Source organism: Acomys russatus, chromosome 1, assembly GCF_903995435.1.
Source record: "Acomys russatus chromosome 1, mAcoRus1.1, whole genome shotgun sequence".
Lineage (NCBI taxonomy): Eukaryota > Metazoa > Chordata > Mammalia > Rodentia > Muridae > Acomys > Acomys russatus.
In genome coordinates, this window is record NC_067137.1 from 10,354,434 (window position 1) to 10,372,020 (window position 17,587).

Genomic DNA, 17,587 nt, shown 5'->3' on the forward strand with positions numbered 1-17,587 from the left:
GCCTTCATGGACCTACTAAGTCCTGCGAGTTTTGCCCTGCTCTGGATTCCTGCTCCTTCCACGGGGATATTTTAGGCAGGGCTGAGGGTGGGTCCTGGTACCCCTCACCAAATGTTCTACCATTGTCACTACTCCCCTGTGATCCTGCTCTTTTCTCTTAGAACCCACTGCCTTTTGACATGAAAAATGAACTATAATGAGTCTACCAGCTAATTAATTAAAATGGAAAAAAAATTCCAATCTTCAAATCTGAAGTGATTAATTACATAAGCATCAACGCCTCTGCAACTCAAGACTGCAGGTCTCCAATCTGAGCTCTCTCCTAGCATGTTATTTTCAGCTGGTGTGTGTGTGTGTGTGTGTGTGTGTGTGTGTGTGTGCCTTTTCTGCCCATTTGAGGCAGATTTCTCACACACCTCAGTCCATTTCACAGCAAATGGCTCCAGTGGTGTTTATCCTGCTCATTAGGAGCCTGTATCAATTAAGCAGGCCTGACGGGGCAACCCGTTCAGCTCTCACAGCCTTGGCTTGCCTTCATTTTAAAATCCTCAGCTGCCTGGCATCCCAAGCTCCTCCCTATTCCTTAAGGTCTAATGCTGGGCAAATCCTTGGTGGCTTTGTTTTGTTTGTTTTGATTTTATAAGATCAGGGCGGAGTTCTGAAATCAGGGGACCACCCTTACCAAGCTTGCCTTTATGGCTCTATAAAACTCACTTTTTTGGCTCTGAGACATGGCTCTCAACTACCAGCATATTGCACCTTCTAGGTTTAGGGGCATGCATGTTTTTAGGGGCATGATGCATGTGCGTCACACCTCAGGTCCTTCCCCCTCTTTCTGTTCTTGGATAAAGAGTCTCTCATTGACCTGGAGCTTGCCTGTTAGAGACAGACTGGTTGGTCAGCAAGCCAGAGGGACCCCCATCGATCTCTGGAATTATAGGTGTGCACCACCACACTTGCCTTCTTTTTCATTGGTCCTAACAACTAACCTCAAGTCCTCAAGCTTATAAAGCAAACTCTTTATTGACTCAGCAATCTCCCCAGGCCATAGTTTCACTTATGTATCTCTGGGTTTCCTGGAACTTGCCATATAGACCAGGCTGACCCTGAGTTCACAAGAGACCCTTCTGCCCTTACTTCCTGACTGTTGCTGTGAAAAGATATGAGCGACTGCCTACACCCCTAGTTGTTTTTAACCTGAAAGTATAGGCTCCCTCTTGCTCACTTGCTTCCCAATAGTTGACCTGCTCCTGCCACCCCAAGTATTTGTGACAATTCTTTGTCCTGCTCACCTGAGCCTCTTACTTTACTTTTGCTTCTCACAAAGGTCAGGTCTAGAGCTTTGGAGCAGGGGATGCTGGGAGCTAGAGTCCCGAGTGGGCAACAAGGATGCCAATAGTGTCCTTCCCCTGGGTGCTCATTCTTGTTGGGTAGAAAGCACGTTGTCCTCGGGGGAGCCAAGCCCTGCAGCTCCAAAGCGAATGCTCAGGTCTGCTGTGCAGGCTGGTTGCTGAATAACAACTATTTGTGGTGTCTGCAGAGGAGGAAGTAGCCATTTTCTGAACAGAAATGTTTGAAATCCAGTGAGCTTCCAAGGTCGAGTGGCTGACAAGAGCAGGGTGGGACACCTGACCCACCAGGAGCAGTAGAAGAATGTGTTTGTGCCTCTGGTTGTAAAAATCATCACGTGATGTTAGGAGCCCACAGAGGCACAGGCCCTGGCAAGAAGGTACAGATATTAATGGCAGGCACATGGTGAAAATGACACTTTCATTTTCTAGAAGCAGAAAATGACATTTTTTTCCCCCTCACTGAAATTGTGAAAAAGGGAAGTTATTATGGCTCAACATTTAGACAGGAATTAAAGTGCTTTTAATACAAACTGAAATTATTATTATTATTTTTTTTACATCCATGGCCTCACAACTCATCAACAGATAAGTTGGATTTTCCTCTATGAGGCCTTGGACAAACAGGGGAAGTCTGTATTCCCTTTGCACCCTACTTTGCACAAACCTGTGTAGCTAATGTCATAGCTACCCGTTATATGTGAATATCTAAATTAAATGGACAATGCAGTTGTCCACACCACTATGCCACAGCCACCACACTAGCTGCTCTTCAAGTATTGGAGAGCCACACTTGGACAGTGGTTGCCACGTTAACTAGCCTAGACCCAGAGTATTACCAAAGTCAGGTCCAAAGGAAATTCCACCTGTCCAAATTGTGGCTGTTAGACAAAAGCCAGCATTTATTGGGAACCTATGAAGCTGGTTCCCTTCTACCAAAGGAGGCACTTCTCTTGTCACTGGCAGAAAGGGCAAAGGGTTACCCACGGTGCCTATTAGCATACCAAAGCGCCAGGCTGGTCTCCAAGCTCCCCATGTATCACACATTTCAGAGTCCAAACTGGCATCCATGCTCTTCTCAGATCTTCTCACAACCCCCAAGCCTAAGCTTCTTCCAGCTCAGGAGCTGCCCTCCCCCTCCCCGTCAGCATCCCCCTCCCCCTCCCCATGGTGCTCCCCCCTCCTCATTGCCAGCTTCCCATTCTCCTTATGACCCTGCTGTTTTGGCTATGCTTGCTCTTTTGCATTCTTGGTCTTCTTTTTTGCCCATACTCTTTGCCTTTACCTTCCCCTCCCCTTCCCCCCTCCCCCTTCCTCTTCCTGTACCTGTCACTCTCCCTCTCCCTGTACCTCTCCCCCTCCCCCTGCCCCTCCCTCTCCCTTTCTCTCTATACTCTGGACTGTTCCAGATGCCTCTGGCTGTTCTCTTCCTCATATCTACAGTAAAAACCTTCCCATTAGCCGGGTGTAGTGGTGCACACCTTTAATCCCAAAGGCAGGTGGATCGCTGTAAACTCAAGGCCAGCCTGGTCTACAAAGAGAGTTCCAGGACAGCCAAGGCTACACAGAGAAACCCTATCTCAAAAAACCAAAACAAACAAATAAACAAACAAGCCAAAAAAGAAAGAAGAAAGAAAGAAAGAAAGAAAGAAAGAAAGAAAGAAAAGGAAAACCTTCCCCTTAACCGTGTGGTGTGGTGATATCTTCAGTTTATACAATCATCACTGCCAAACATGCCGTTGAGTGGCCTGTCAATGTACCATCATTATAGAGGCAAATTGCATTTTAGTGTTGTATTTATTGAACAAGCAATGCTTTCACTGCGTGTTTACATGAATTTGTTTCTTCCTTGTGTCTTAGCAATGACAAGTTCCCTATAGTTTTCTAAACCAGAGGCCTGCAAACCTAAGACAGGACAGCAGCAAATACCTGGCTCTCCCTCTGCCAACCCCTCTTCCAAGGCCCTGCAGCTGTCTCCACACTCCCACTCGTTGCCTCCTCAGCCTACCTCCACCCATTTTCCCTGATGAGCATATCCTTATTGTCAGGACAGTGTTCAAATGGCTAAAATGACCCCTGGAGAGGGCTGGGGAGATGGCTCAGTGGGCAAGGCACTTGCGGCACAAAAGTAAGGATCCGGGTTTGCATTCTCAGAGCCCAGGTAAAGCTGGACACTCATGCTGTCCACAAACCAGAACAACAAAGAAACCGTATCTAAAACAAGATGGAGGACATAGAACAAAACACATGAGGTTGTCCTCTCTCACTCTCTCTCTCTCTCTCTCTCTCTCTCTCTCTCTCTCTCTCTCTCTCTCTCTCCCTCTCTCTCTCACACACACACACACACACACAGTACTTGGGATTGAAAAACAGAAACAAGCCCAGCAGTGGTGGCACACGCCTTTAATCCCAGCACTCGGGAGGCAGAGGCAGGTGGATCGCTGTGAGTTCAAGGCCAGCCTGGTCTGCAAAGCGAGCCCAGGACAGTCAAGGCTACACAGAGAAACTCTGTCTTGGAAAAACAACAAAACAAAACAAAACCAGAAACAAACAACTTGGCCAGAGAAGGTGGCATAAGCCCTGGCACTTCCAGGCATAGTGAGTGAAAGTCTACTTGTGCCCCTGAGGTGCTGCTGGAGCGTCACAAGCCTCCAGAGTTTGTCAACTCAGGAAAGATAATGGAAAGAGACTCCTTTGCTATAGTATTTTCAATCAATATAAAGGGAAGGTTGGTCTCTTTGCTTTGTTTTTAACTCTGAGGCACAAAATCCTCACCATGAGTTGTTCTTCTCGCGTCATTTAACTTTGAATCCTACTAAGCTGCTCATGCTGCGTCTTGCAGGATAAATGCTACTTCTACAGTCCACCGGAAATTAATGTCACTTGACTGACAGCATTCCTGCTCTCTTGGAAGAGCGTGGCCACAGCTCTGAGTTTCCTAATTTGATCATAGGCTCCCGGAGTGCCCTCCGCTGGGGACAACCCTAGGCAGGCCCAGGGCCAGGAGAAAGGTGACCTGCTGGCCTTGTTTACATTCTGTAGGTCCCCACTGGGAATGCTGGCTGCACAGTCTTTCAGAAGTAATGACTCTGGGAAGCATCCTGGGGAAGGCAAGATGCCCCAGGACCCTCCTTGGTCTTCTCCCTGGCCAGTTCCAGGCTTGCTTACCCTGGCCCCTGTTTGTGTTGGAGATCTGAAGTGCCACCTGTGGGTGAAGGCTTATGGAAATGCAGCCTCGCTAGTCAAAAGCAAAGCAGCAGCTTTGTTGTTCAGAAAGAAGCGTTGGTAATTAGAGCAAGCAGAGGAAAAGTTATCACAGAGCCAAGTTATTAGGTCTGCACCATGGGACATGTCTTTAAAACCAAGCTTATTTTCCTGAGGGAAAATTTTAATATTCTCTCTCTCTCTCTCTCTCTCTCTCTCTCTCTCTCTCTCTCTCTCTCTCTCTCTCTCTTCCCCCCTCACCTCTCTCTCTGCACCTGATACCACCACTCAGCTCCACCTCCAACGGCAAGCCGATGCCAAAAACCTGGGGGGGCGGGCATTGCTGGGACGTGTTGCAGAGTAAACAGTGGAGCCAGAGCCAGAGCCAGACAGGACAGTGCTGAGAGGCCAAAAACACAAGCAGTGGGAGAGAAAACAGTGAAGTGAGACCCGCCCAGACCATGAACAGCAGAGCTTCTCACACCACTTCTGGGGTGGAGGGAGGAAGGAGCAGCCAGGCTAATCAGGAGAAGGAGCTGGACCAGGAAGGGGGGTGGGGGGGGGGTGGGGGGAGCAGTAACTGAGGTCAAGTTGGCACAGTGAGCTCTCTGAGCCACCATTTGCGGAGCCTGCAAAATGGCAGGGTAGCTCAGAAAAGAGAACTGATAGGATTTGGCAAAAAGCAAAAAAAACAAAACCAAAAAACCAACAACTCTTCCAGCCATCTGCCCAGTCATTGCAACTGTTAATAACTCCAACAGCTACCGCTTAATGAGTGCTTACCATGTCCAAGGCACAAACACATGCGCATGGAACGATCATGAAGGGCTTTCCGTTCAACATTATAAAGAACCCAAGGCTCAATATCATGACCAAGCCAAGGCTTGCATCCCTATAACAGGGCCACAACCCTTACTAACAGCATCACAAGGGTTAACCAGGACATACTGATGAAAGATAACGTGATCTTTATGACTTGGCATCAATTGTTGCAGCCCTCTACACAATACACGGTGTTCAAATTGAATTGTTAACCTCTGTTATTCATTTTACTAAATCTTTATTTTGACTGAATAAATGGAATTGGTTTAAAGGGACCATGTAACCTGGAACCTAGTCTTTAAATGTGTGGAGATTTCAATAATACTCTTAGCTTTTTTTTTTTTTAAGTGGGTATGGGAGAACTGGGGGCAGGAAGGAAACTGGGGTGTTACAGGAAAACATGGAAAGGATTCTTCATTTAGAGAGAGAGAGAGAGAGAGAGAGAGAGAGAGAGAGAGAGAGAGAGAGAGAGAACACATCTAGATGATTGCTCCATAAACAAAACATGAGTGCACATAGCAATTTCATGTACTTGTTTCCACCCACTCGCTTGTTCTTCGTGATTCAAGAACAGAACTGCCTGGGCAGATTACCGGCTCCCGTTCCTGACATCCGTGCTGAAGCAACACTGTGCGTGTTAGCAGAACCCTTGTTCTGCTCTGGGGGAGAAGCACAGACACACTGCGAGCTGATTTTTACCTTTCCCGCGACTTAAAATAGATGCGGTGGTTCTACAGACATCGGTGAACTCCTAAGATAGAGATGGGGAGTTGGGGGCAGGAGGGGTGGGGGGGGAGGCGGGGCAGGAGGGCAGGGCGGGGTTGAAATTTGCAGTTGAATGACAGGTGATTGGTCACACAATGAAATGAAAGGAAAATGCCTTTGATCAGCTCTCTGGTAACTAGAAAGCTGAACTCCTGCCCATGTCTTCGGCTAGATGTCGTGGACTTCTTTGGAATCAAGTTAGCAGATTGCTGTCCTGAGTAAAAGTATTGATAAAGAGTCAGGGTCTGAGTGTGGCTGGTGGCGGGGGACGGGGCGGGGGGGGCGGGGTCTTGAGTCCTAGCATCCTTTAGCTAGGCTTTCCAAGTTACTCAGCTGTGCTTTTTCAATGCCTAAAGCAGAGAGATGTGCTTTCCATTAGTCACTTTCTGAAGATCTGTAATTTCCTCCCAGGCTGTCTTCCACACCTTTCTTGTATGTATGTGTGTATGTGTGCGTGTATGCATACATGTATGTATGTATGCATGTATCTATACGTATGTATGTAGCTTTTCATATTTTTCTTTTGTTTTTTAAAGATTTATTTTATTTATTGTATATGAGTGCTTTATCTGCAGAAGAGGGCATCAGATTGCATTATAGATGGTTGTGAGCCACCATGTGGTTGCTGGGAATTGAGCTCAGGACCTCTGGAAGAGCAGGCAGCACTCTTAACCACTGGAGCCATCTCTCCAGCCCCAGTTTTTCATATTTTTATCGATTATTTGGGAATTTCATATCATGAACCTTGAATACCCTCACTTCCTAGTCCTCCCAAGTCTGCCCTTCAACCCTTTGGGGGACCCCCCCTCCTCCGCACAAAGAGAAGAAAAATAGAAACTCAAGTACAATTTGTGTTGCCAATATACTCACTGGAGCACGATCAAACTCCCAGCGGCAGCCCCTTAAGGAAAATGGAGTCCTTCCTCACCAGCATCGCCTCCAGAAGCCATCCGCTGTGGAGAGCTACACTTCAGCATCCTCACCACAGTTTTTAAGAGCTCTCGTGTCCACGGCCTTTCCTTACCAGACTCAAGGCCCATTCCTCCCTATGGCCGCCATTTTGGAAGCACTTGGCATACTGAGTCTGCACTGAACAGACAGGTCTTCTCTGCCTGCTAATCCCATATAATCCTGTGATTTGCCTGGGAGGAAGAGCTGGGGGGGTGAGCTGCCCCAGGTAACCTAGCTGGCCAAGGATAAGCTGGCACTCAAATCCAGGTTGGCCAGGTGCAGCCTGTCCCCCTGCCCATCCCCACTCCCCCCCCCTTTTTTTTTTTTTGGTTGGGTGGTTGTTTCGTTGGCTGGGTTTGGTTTTTGGTGGGTTTTTTGTTTGTTTGTTTGATTTTTGAGACAGGGTTTCTCTGTGTAGCCCTGGCTGTCCTGGCCTGATTTTTTGACTAGTCTGGCCTTGAACTCACAAAGATCTGCCTGCCTCTGCCTCCGGAGTACTGGGATTAAAGGCGTGGTCCACTACGCCCGGCTCCCCTGCCCCCGCGCCCCCCCCCACCTGTTGCCCCCTTCTAATGGTTATTTTAGGACTATCACGTTGGGTCTCTGTGTAGCAGGAAACTGAGTGGAAGGGGCCGTGGTTGGAGAGCTCACTGGTAGAGCACAAGTCTAGCACAACACACAAAACCGGGCGAGAATAAGAGCACTACCGCAAGTCTGAGCCAAATTTGAAGCGAGCTTTAATTAAATACTGGCGAGGATGATGCACTCTGACCAGGTCCATTCCAGGGGTCTCAGAAAATGACCACGAGCTACGCTGGCCAGGTGCTTATAAACGCAAACCCACCTTCATCCGACTTGGGGACAAGCATGCATTCGGATGTACTTCCTGCCTACTCACCTCCGACCTTGGGGCCGTTAAGCATATCTGGTGCCGCTGGGTCAACCAAACTTGTTTAGGAAAGTGAAAACATGTGGCTGGCTATCTTTTTTTTTTTTTTTTAATGTGTTTATTTTTATTTTATTCGCATGGGTGTTTTGCCTGCATGCATGCCTATGCAAGGATGTTAGATCTTGGAGTTACAGGCAGCTGTGAGCTGCCACGTGGGTTCTGGGAGTTGAACCCTGGTCCTCTGAAAAAGCAGGCAGTGCTCTTAACCACTGAGCCATCTCTCCAGCTCATGGCTTGTTATCTTATATAAACAGCTCCCAACATCTCAGGAAGTACCTGTCCTTGGGCAAGGGCTTATATGGCTCTATTAGGTACAGTAATTATTAAAACTTAAACCTCTCTCTCCACCATCTTTCTGTGCCGTCACCATGGTGCACATGAGTGTCCTGGCAGATGCTCTCACGAGCATCAACAACGCCGAGAAGAGAGGCAAACACCAGGTCCTCATCAGGCCATGCTCCAAAGTCATCGTCCGCTTCCTGACTGTGATGATGAACCATGGCTACATCGGTGAATTTGAGATTATTGATGACCACAGAGCTGGGAAAATTGTTGTGAACCTCACAGGCAGGCTGAACAAGTGTGGCGTGATCAGCCCTGGATTTGATGTGCAACTTAAGGACCTAGAAAAATGGCAGAACAATCTGCTCCCGTCCCATCAGTTTGGCTTCATTGTACTGACAACCTCAGCCGGCATCATGGACCATGAAGAAGCAAGACGAAAACACACAGGAGGGAAAATCCTGGGATTCTTTTTCTAGAGATGTAAAATATAAATAAAAAGCCTCCGTGGACTGTGAAAAAAAAAATTAAACCTAACGTTGGCTCTCACACAGTAACAAAACGTGCCAACTTTCCACTGTGAGCAAGAAGGGAGATAAGCGAAAGAATGGCTTTGGCATCCGAAATGATCTCATAAGATGGTTTGGTGGATAGGTAAAGGTTCTTGCCACTCAGCCTGACAACATGGAGCCCTGGGACCAGTGACATGGAGCCCTGGGACCAATGACATGGACCCCTGGGACCAGTGACATGGAGCCCTAGGACCAGTGACATGGAGCCCTGGGACCAATGACATGGAGCCCTGGGACCAGTGACATGGAGCCCTGGGACCAATGACATGGAGCCCTGGGACCAACATGGTAGAAGGAAAGAGCTGATTCCAATGCCCTACCTTTTGACATGTGCACTTTGGCACCTCTTCACACAAATGCATGTTAAATTTTTAAAAAAGATTTCTTTATTTAATATGTATACACAGTGCACATTAGATCACATTACAGAAGGTTGTAAGCCACCACGTGGTTGCTGGGAATTGAACTCAGGACCTCTGGAAGAGCAGTCAGTGCTCTGAGACATCTCTTCAGCCCCATATTAAATTTTTAAGAATCTTAATTTTAAGAATAAAAATTAGGGGCTGGAGAGATGGCTCAAAGGTTAAGAGTGCTGGCTCTTCTTCCAAAGGTCCTGAGTTCGATTTCCAGCAACCATATGGTGGCTCATAACCATCTATAATGAGATCTCATGCCCTCTTATGGAGTGAAGGCGTATATACAGGGAGAATACTGTATAAATAATAAATAAATCTTTTTTAAAAATAATGAAAATTATCTGAGCTGCGTATGGTAGCATAAGCACTGAAGTAGGAAGATTTCCAATTTGGGGCCCACATTAGCTACACAGTGAGTCCCTAATACAACAAACAAATAAAATAAGGAAAAGAAAGCTAGAACATTCTGATTTTTTAAAAAAGATTTATTTATTTATTATGTATAAAGTATTCTGCCTGCAAGCCAGAAGAGGGCACTAGATCTTATTAGAGTTGGTTGTGAGCCACCAAGTCCTTGCTGGGAATTGAACTAATGAGCCATCTCTCCATCCCTGATGGTGTTTTGTTGTTGTGTTGTGTTGTTTTTTGTTGTTTTTGTTTTGTTTTGTTTTCCAAGACAGGGTTTCTCTGTGTAGCCTTAGCTGTCCTAGACTCACGCTGGCCTTGAATTCACAGTGATCAGCCTGCCTCTGCCTCCTGAGTGCTGGGATTAAAGGTGTGCGCCACCACGCCTGGCTAACAATCTTATTTTTAAGTGAATGCCGATGTCAAAAGCTAGCTGTTAGTTTCAAGAGACACCAGACTCTTCGACTTGAATTTCAAGCTTTAGACCCAGATTTCATGTCTCTATTTTCATTTGGGATCCACAGGACAGTTCCGCTCTTGCTGTGTCACAGTCTTAACTTTACCTTCCTTGGGAAGATAAGAAAGGAGGAGGAAAGAGCAAAGGAGACAGTGGAAACAGGGGTTTTTAGGTTCAACTTTTCATTATAACCCCTCCCTCTTACTTACCTTTGAGACAGGGTCTGTGTATAAGGCTGGCTTCCAGCTTGCTCTGTCAAAGCCAACTTGTCATAACCCTGAGCTTCTGATCCCACGTCTCCTCCAGAGTTCTGGGATAGCAGGTCCCTGTCACCATGCCTCCAGGGCTTCATGCCTTGCCAGCTCAGCACTGTACCAGCTGAGCTCCTTCCAGGTCCTGTGACTCCCCTAGCTGTAGACTAACACCAAGTCCAGGGCCAGCAAGATGGCTCAATGGACAAAGGCGACTGTTGCCAAGCCTGACAGGCTACATGGTAGAAGAGAAAACAGACTCCTACAAGTGCCCCTCCCCAAGGACATACAAATTAATAAATGTTTTTATAAAACCGCAAGAAACAAAAGATGGAAAATCCTAATGCATGATTATTCATTTTTGTTTTGTAACAGTGACTACAGATCAACTTTTGCTGTTTTTGTTTGTTTGGGTTTTTGTTGTTGTTGTTGTTGTGGCTGTCGTTTTGGTAACATTACTTCCCATACAGGCCTGGCCCCTTGCTTGCTCTCTTCTCTCTCTCTCTCTCTCTCTCTCTCTCTCTCTCTCTCTCTCTCTCTCTCTCTCTCTCTCATGTGTACTTGCCCATGTGAACATGTGCACAAACGGTAGATAAGATAGGCCAGAGGACAAGCCTCAGGTGTCATCCCTCAGTCATTGTGCACTTTATCTTTTAAGGCAGGGTCTCTCTGCATCTCACAAGTGAGCCTCAGAGATCTGCTTGTCTCTGCCTCCCGCTGTTGGTATATGAGTTTGCCACAATGCTTGGCGTTTTGTGTGTGTGGGTTCTGAGGCTCAAACTCAGGGACTTACACTTCTGTGGTGAGCACTTTACAGATAGGCTAGACCCCCAGGGATTGTTTTCCTTTATATATATTCTTTAAGCTTTCCAGCCATATTGTCATATTTAATTCTATTAGCTTGTTGTATTAGAATTTCATTCAATGGCCAACAGGGGCTAATGAACTAGTTACAAGGACACAACCCTGGGAGATTCAGAGTCTACTATGATCAGGACATCCAGACTGGCAGGGATGAAAAGCACTCCATATTTTCATATGGATAGGTTCAGGTAGGGTCTCCCAAAAACTGGCTCAGAAGAAAACGGCCTGCCAATCATCCAAATGAGATCCAGGAGCATGCTGGTATTTATTATTTGATGACAACAGAGGTAAAACCCAGGACTTCCTGTATGCCAAGCAGGAGTGCTACTATCAAGCCCAGAGGTCTCTTTTGTGTTTGTTTTCCTTCTGTTGTTGCCTTTGACCAAGGGTGTCTGTGGTCCAGACTGGTCTCAAACTCGCTATGTAGCTAAGGCTGGTCTTGAACTCCTTATCCTCCTGTGTCTAGCTCCTAAGTGCTGGGATTACAGGTATGTGCCACTACATTTAGTTTCAAGTGCATGGTTCTTCAATTCCTTTTCTTTCAGGTGCCAGTATCCACGGCTGTCGGCACGCTCTTGGCAGTAACTGCTCAGATGGTTGCTCATTCGTACTGTGATGTGTGGAGGTAGCGTTTGTTCATTTCTTCATTCTTGTTTCTTGTTTTTTTTTTTTTTTTTTTTTTTTTTTTTTTGGTTTTTCGAGACAGGGTTTCTCTGTGTAGCCTTGGCCATCATGGACTCGCTTTGTAGACCAGGCTGGCCTCGAACTCACAGCGATCCGCCTGCCTCTGCCTCCCGAGTGCTGGGATTAAAGGCGTGCGCCACCACGCCTGGCTTCATTCTTGTTTCTTGATGTGCTCACTCACTCATCCATCCATCCATCCATCCATCCATCCATCATCCATCCATCCCAGCAGTCTATAAAAAACAGAACTATAGTATTAGCTGAGGAGGGCAAAATGTCCTTTGGAAACTGTCACTCAAAGGTCCTCATATCTATTCAGGGTGATGAAAGAAGACTTTAAATTAACTATAACTTGGAATATTGATACAACGAAAGCATTTTCTAAATTGAAAATCTTATGCATTCTGGATAGTTTTGTTTTAGACAGAATCTCACTGTGTAGCCCTGGCTGGCCTGGACCTCGCTCAAGCTAGCCTAAAACTCATTGTGATCCAACTGCCTCTGACTCCAGATGCTGCCATTCAAGGTGTGTATCACCACAGCAGGTCACCTCTCAGGGAATTTGTGTTATTGTATGTGTGTATATGGACATATACACATTGTAAAATGTTTCAACTCTGCAGACATATACAACGCAGAGAGCCAAGGTGCTCAGGGATTAGGAGCACCCCTCTGTCACCCCCAAGGTAGAGAAGACCACTGTTTCCAGTGAATGGACGGAGCACTATACACTCTGCATCTTTAGAAATGATTTCATATAAAGTACCATGAGTCTTGTTCCAGAGCTCAACTTTTTTTTTGACGCAGCATAATTAAGTGTATTTAAAATGATTTAAAATAAATTATGAGTCATGCTTCAGCCTTTCTTTACCAGTGAAATGAGATGTGATGTGCCAAACTTGACTTAAATCTATAATCTCTCTGGATGCGCTTTTGACTTGCTTGCAAGGGAGGCAGGCAGGCAAATCAGAGGCGGCTTTGAGCATACCGTATTGACATTCAACAATGAGAAAGAAGGTCAGAGTAGGCAGTTGATGTCAATATGTTCATCCCAAACGGCAATAAAGCTGTCCCCCCAACTGTGGTCCCAGCTGCCTGCCGTGTTCCCTGTCCTTTGGGCTAGAAATGTGCCGTTCGGCCCCTCCACTCCCTGCTAGGAATAGGCCAGCCTTCCACAAAGGCCTGTTTTTAAGCAACAATAGAATTCTAGATTTTAGGCTTTTGAAGACAAAAACCCCCCACACCAGTTAAGGGGCTTGACAAAAAAGTAATAAGAGATGACAGCTGCACCAGGTGCAGCGGCACATATCTTTAATCCTAGCACTTGGGAGGCAGAGGCAGGCAGATCGCTGTGAGTTCGAGACCAGCCTGGTCTACAAAGAGAGTCCAGGACAGCCAGGGCTATTTATTACATAGAAAAACCCTGTCTCAAAACACTGAGGGGCGGGGACAGCTTGGTTTTCCAAAGCTTCGCCAGAGATGCTTTTCTTGAGGATGGCTGGTGGCAGTTTTAAATAGCAGACTTTGGGAAAATGTACCCCCTTTACCTCCCACCCATGTTTATTTATTGCCGGGGATGGCAGATACATGTCACAGTTAGAAAAGCACCGTGCCACTGTGATACCACACCTGGACTACCCCGTTTGCCATCAGGGACTCAGCCTCAGCATGGCCACAACTCACCTGCACACCTGTCATTTCCCAGGACAGGAAGGGTCGTTCAATCCACACGTTTGGCAACAGAATAAGCAATAAAGCAAGGGGAGGTAGAGCTTCTTTGGGACTCTGCCCTGGACATCACTTCTTCATGGTAAATATCCCTGAGACAAATGCTTATCAAAAACCCCTTGGACTTCTCCTTCTAACAACAGCACACACCAAAGCAGGTAATATATGAATCCATTGGAAACAAGAAAAACTAGAAAAAAATCCAAACGAGGGGTCACAATTACCTCAATTGTTATGGGGCCTAAGTGTCTTAGCTCTGCTTTACCTATCATATGTCAACAAAAATAGAAAGAAAAAAGGCCAAATATTTTTTTCTTTTCTTTCTTTTCTTTTTTTTCCTCTCTAGACAAGGTTTCTCCGTGTAGCCTTGGCTGTCCTGGAGCTCACTCTGTAGACTAGGGTGGCCTTGAACTCACAGAGATCCACTTGCCTCTGCCTCCCGAGTGCTGGCATTAAAGGTGTGCATCATCACCACCTGGCTAAACACACCAATTCTGGTGGTGGCGCACGCCTTTAATCCCAGAACTCTGAAGGCAGAGGCAGGTGGATTTCTGTGAGTTCAAGGCCAGCCTGGTGTAGAAAGTGAGTTCAGCACAGCCAGGGCTACACAAAGAGACCCTGCTTCGAAAAACAAACAACAACAACAAATTAAGAATTATCTTACAAAGCAGTTCCTATCTTTGTTGAGCATAACTCAATTTAAAATTTATATTGGCTTTCCACCCATGGCCTAGATGCTTTCATAGAGCAGCGTGCCAGAGGCCATTAGCTCACAGCCCTCACAAATGGTAAAGTACCATTTCATTCACCAGCCATGCTTCCAAGTGGCATTTCCACTCAATTCACTCAGCATTTGGTGAGATTTTTGCCTTCTGAGTCCTGGTCACTTCCCCTCAGAATAACATGTAGAGAACAGCCTGAAGGCATCATGATAAAAAGAAGAAGAAGAAGAAGAAGAAGAAGAAGAAGAAGAAGAAGAAGAAGAAGAAGAAGAAGAAAGTGCGCCTTGGTACTGTCAGGGTGTGCTGCATTTATTTGGGAAATGAGACAAAAAAAAAAAAATCTTTCCATGATCAGCCACTCCACGTGACATCCCAGCCCACACTCTGCTACTGACATTTTGTCTCCCACTGAACAGCCCGGCTGTTGTAACATTTTCAGGAGTCTTAATTTATGTCTTGCAGGATCTAAAATCAGAAGGCAGGGGCTTTAAGCAAATAACCAGTGTTGACAGGCACCTTTATACTTCACGAAGCTGCTACACCTTAACGCTGCTACAAGTTGGGCAACATTCTCTCCTGCTTCTTCCAAAATATGTCCAGAAGATAGGAGGAAGGTGGGAGCTGTCTTAAACCATTCACTTTTCTTTTTCCATATAAGCCTAGGGGGGGCGGGAAACCTTTCCTTACATCCAGTATCTGCCAGCAAGCCTATTATTTTTCCTTAGGATAAAGAATTCCAGCATTGATTAATTTAAAACGAATTGGAGCAATGTGGATAGAGGCCACCCCCCCCGGGGGGGGGGGAAGGGTCACATATCAGATATTTACGTTTTAGCTCATAATAGAAGCAGGAGTACAGTTATGAAATAGCAAGGAAAATAATTTTACAGTTGGGGGGTCACGACAACGCGAGGAACTGTATGAAAGGGTCGCAGCATTAGGGAGGTTGCAAACCACTGAGTTAGAAGAACTAAGATGTAACTGTGTTAATTAAGCTTGTTATCTGTAGCCAAGTACTGTGGAGGAATGAAAGGAACAAAAGGCTAGGTCATGAACTTAGCACAAGCTTTATAATTTCCTGAATGGGTGAGTCTCTAACCGTGGGTGAAAAACACAGGGCCATGATGGCTATTCCTTCATTAAAGAGGCAAATGAAGGTCCAAAAACAGTCATAACGAGGCTCAAATCATTCAGTTGTGGAAACCAAGATTGCATGTTATTTATTTATTTGTTTGTTTATTTATTTATTTATATGTTATCCCATGGCTTTGTAAAGGCCATGTGCTGACTAGTCTTGTGTTAATTTGACACAAGCTAGAGATATCTAAAAGGAGAGAACATCAATTGAGAAAATGCCTCCTTAAGACCCACCGTAAGGCATTTTCTTAATTAGTGATTGATGGGGGAGGATCAGCCCATTATGGGTGGTGTCATCCCTGGGCTGGTGGTCCTGGCTTCTGTAACAAAGTAGGCCGAGCGGTTCATGTGAAGCAAGTCAGTAAGCAGGACTCCTCTATGGCCTCTGCATCAGCTCCTGCCTCCAGGTTCCTGCCCTGTTTGAGTTCCTGTCCTGACTTCCTTTGGTGATGAACAGCGATATGAACATGTAAGCCAAGGAAACCCTTTCCTTCCCAGTTTGCTTTTGGTCATGGTGTTTTGTCACAGTAATAGAATAACTAAGACAAGAGTTAACTTGTTTTTGTTTTTTGAGACAGGGGTTCTCTGTTTAGTAGCCCTGGCTGACCTGGACTCACTTTATAGACCAGGGTGGCCTCGAACTGACAGAGATCCTCCTGTCTCTGCCTCCGGAGTGCTGGGATCAAACGTGTGCGCCACCACGCCCTCCCAGCTCAAGGAATTAACTTTTGATTAGCTTATCGTTAGAAGCTGCTGGAATCTTTGCTGCCCAGGGTATTAGAGGTGCTGAATACAAAGACAGGATGCCAGTGTGCATCCTGGCCCTAGAGCCCTCAGCCTTGATTCCTTTCTTCTTAGAATGGATTTATATCTATTTATTTTCACTACAGTACACTAGAGCCTAGTACTAAGTCTGCCACTAGTTGCTGGCCATAGCAAGTTGATTCCTGTTTTGGGGCCTCATTATCCTGTGCTGTAAAGTAGAGATGGCCATAGCACTTATTCATAGGGTCGTTGTGGGGATTCAATACATTTATAGAAAATGTCATGCCAAGTTTACCATTGCCTATCCATTAGCCAACTTACATTTAAAAGGTGGGATACACAAACCTATAATGTGTATGTAAAAACCTCTGGCTAAATGATAGAACTCTTCCATCCCTGGAGAGTAAGAAACCAGTGCGTTCCTTTTATTATAGTATTTGACCCACAGTGGAAGCTACATTGTAACCAGAAAGGTTTAAGCAGATGGTAGAGATTTCACAAGTGTTCCCAGTCACCTCCCTTGCAGGTGTTTATCTCAAAGAACAGGGGCCAGGAAAGACAAGAGCAACCAATCCCCATAAATGCAGAAGATAGTAAAATCTCACTCTCAAAAACTGTAAAATGGCCGGGTGCAGTGGTACACGCCTTCGAGGGGCAGAGGTAGGCGGATCTCTGAGTTCGAGGCCAGCCTGGTTTACAAAGTGAGTCCAGGGCAGCCAGGGCGGTCACCCAGAGAAACAGTATCTCGGGAAAAAAAAAAACAAAACAAAACCAAAACACAAAACAAAAACAAAAACAAAATGTACACACAGGCACCTTAAGTTTAGGTTAAATGTGTGTCCTCTGCACAAAGCCTACAGGTTCCTCCCCTTCCTCTCCTTCCCTCTCTCTTCTCCTCTTCCTCCCTCCTTTCTCCTCCCTCCCTTTCTTCTTTCTCCCTCCCTTCCCTCTCTTCTTTTCTCCAGTCTCTCCAAAGTCTCTCCCTCTCTCGCTCTCCTTTCCTGTCACTTTTCCTCGCGTAGAGACAGAATTTCGCTTCCAGGCGTTGCACTCACAGCCGGCTCCAAAAAGCTTTTCTTTTATTTATTGAGGTGAAACTCCTAACAGCCCTTGGCTCTAAATATCCCTCAACAGATAAAAAATAACCATCAAATGGGGCGGGGCCTGGACCAGAGGAGGCCAAGAGTCCAGACCCCGCCCTCATGCCGGGCCCCGCCCCAGTGCCAGGCCCCGCCCCAGTATCAGGCCCCGCCCTCGTACCGGC

The 17,587-nt window shown here is 46.2% G+C and overlaps 1 protein-coding gene across 1 annotated transcript; it reads left to right on the forward strand.

The window, feature by feature from the left end:
* The first annotated feature begins 8,408 nt into the window (after positions 1 to 8,408).
* Positions 8,409 to 8,843, forward strand: LOC127203473 (40S ribosomal protein S15a-like). Its single transcript, XM_051162300.1, has one exon. The coding sequence runs from the start codon at positions 8,409 to 8,411 to the stop codon at positions 8,799 to 8,801; it is 393 nt and encodes a 130-aa protein (XP_051018257.1). The 3' UTR covers positions 8,802 to 8,843.
* The last annotated feature ends 8,744 nt before the right edge of the window (positions 8,844 to 17,587 follow it).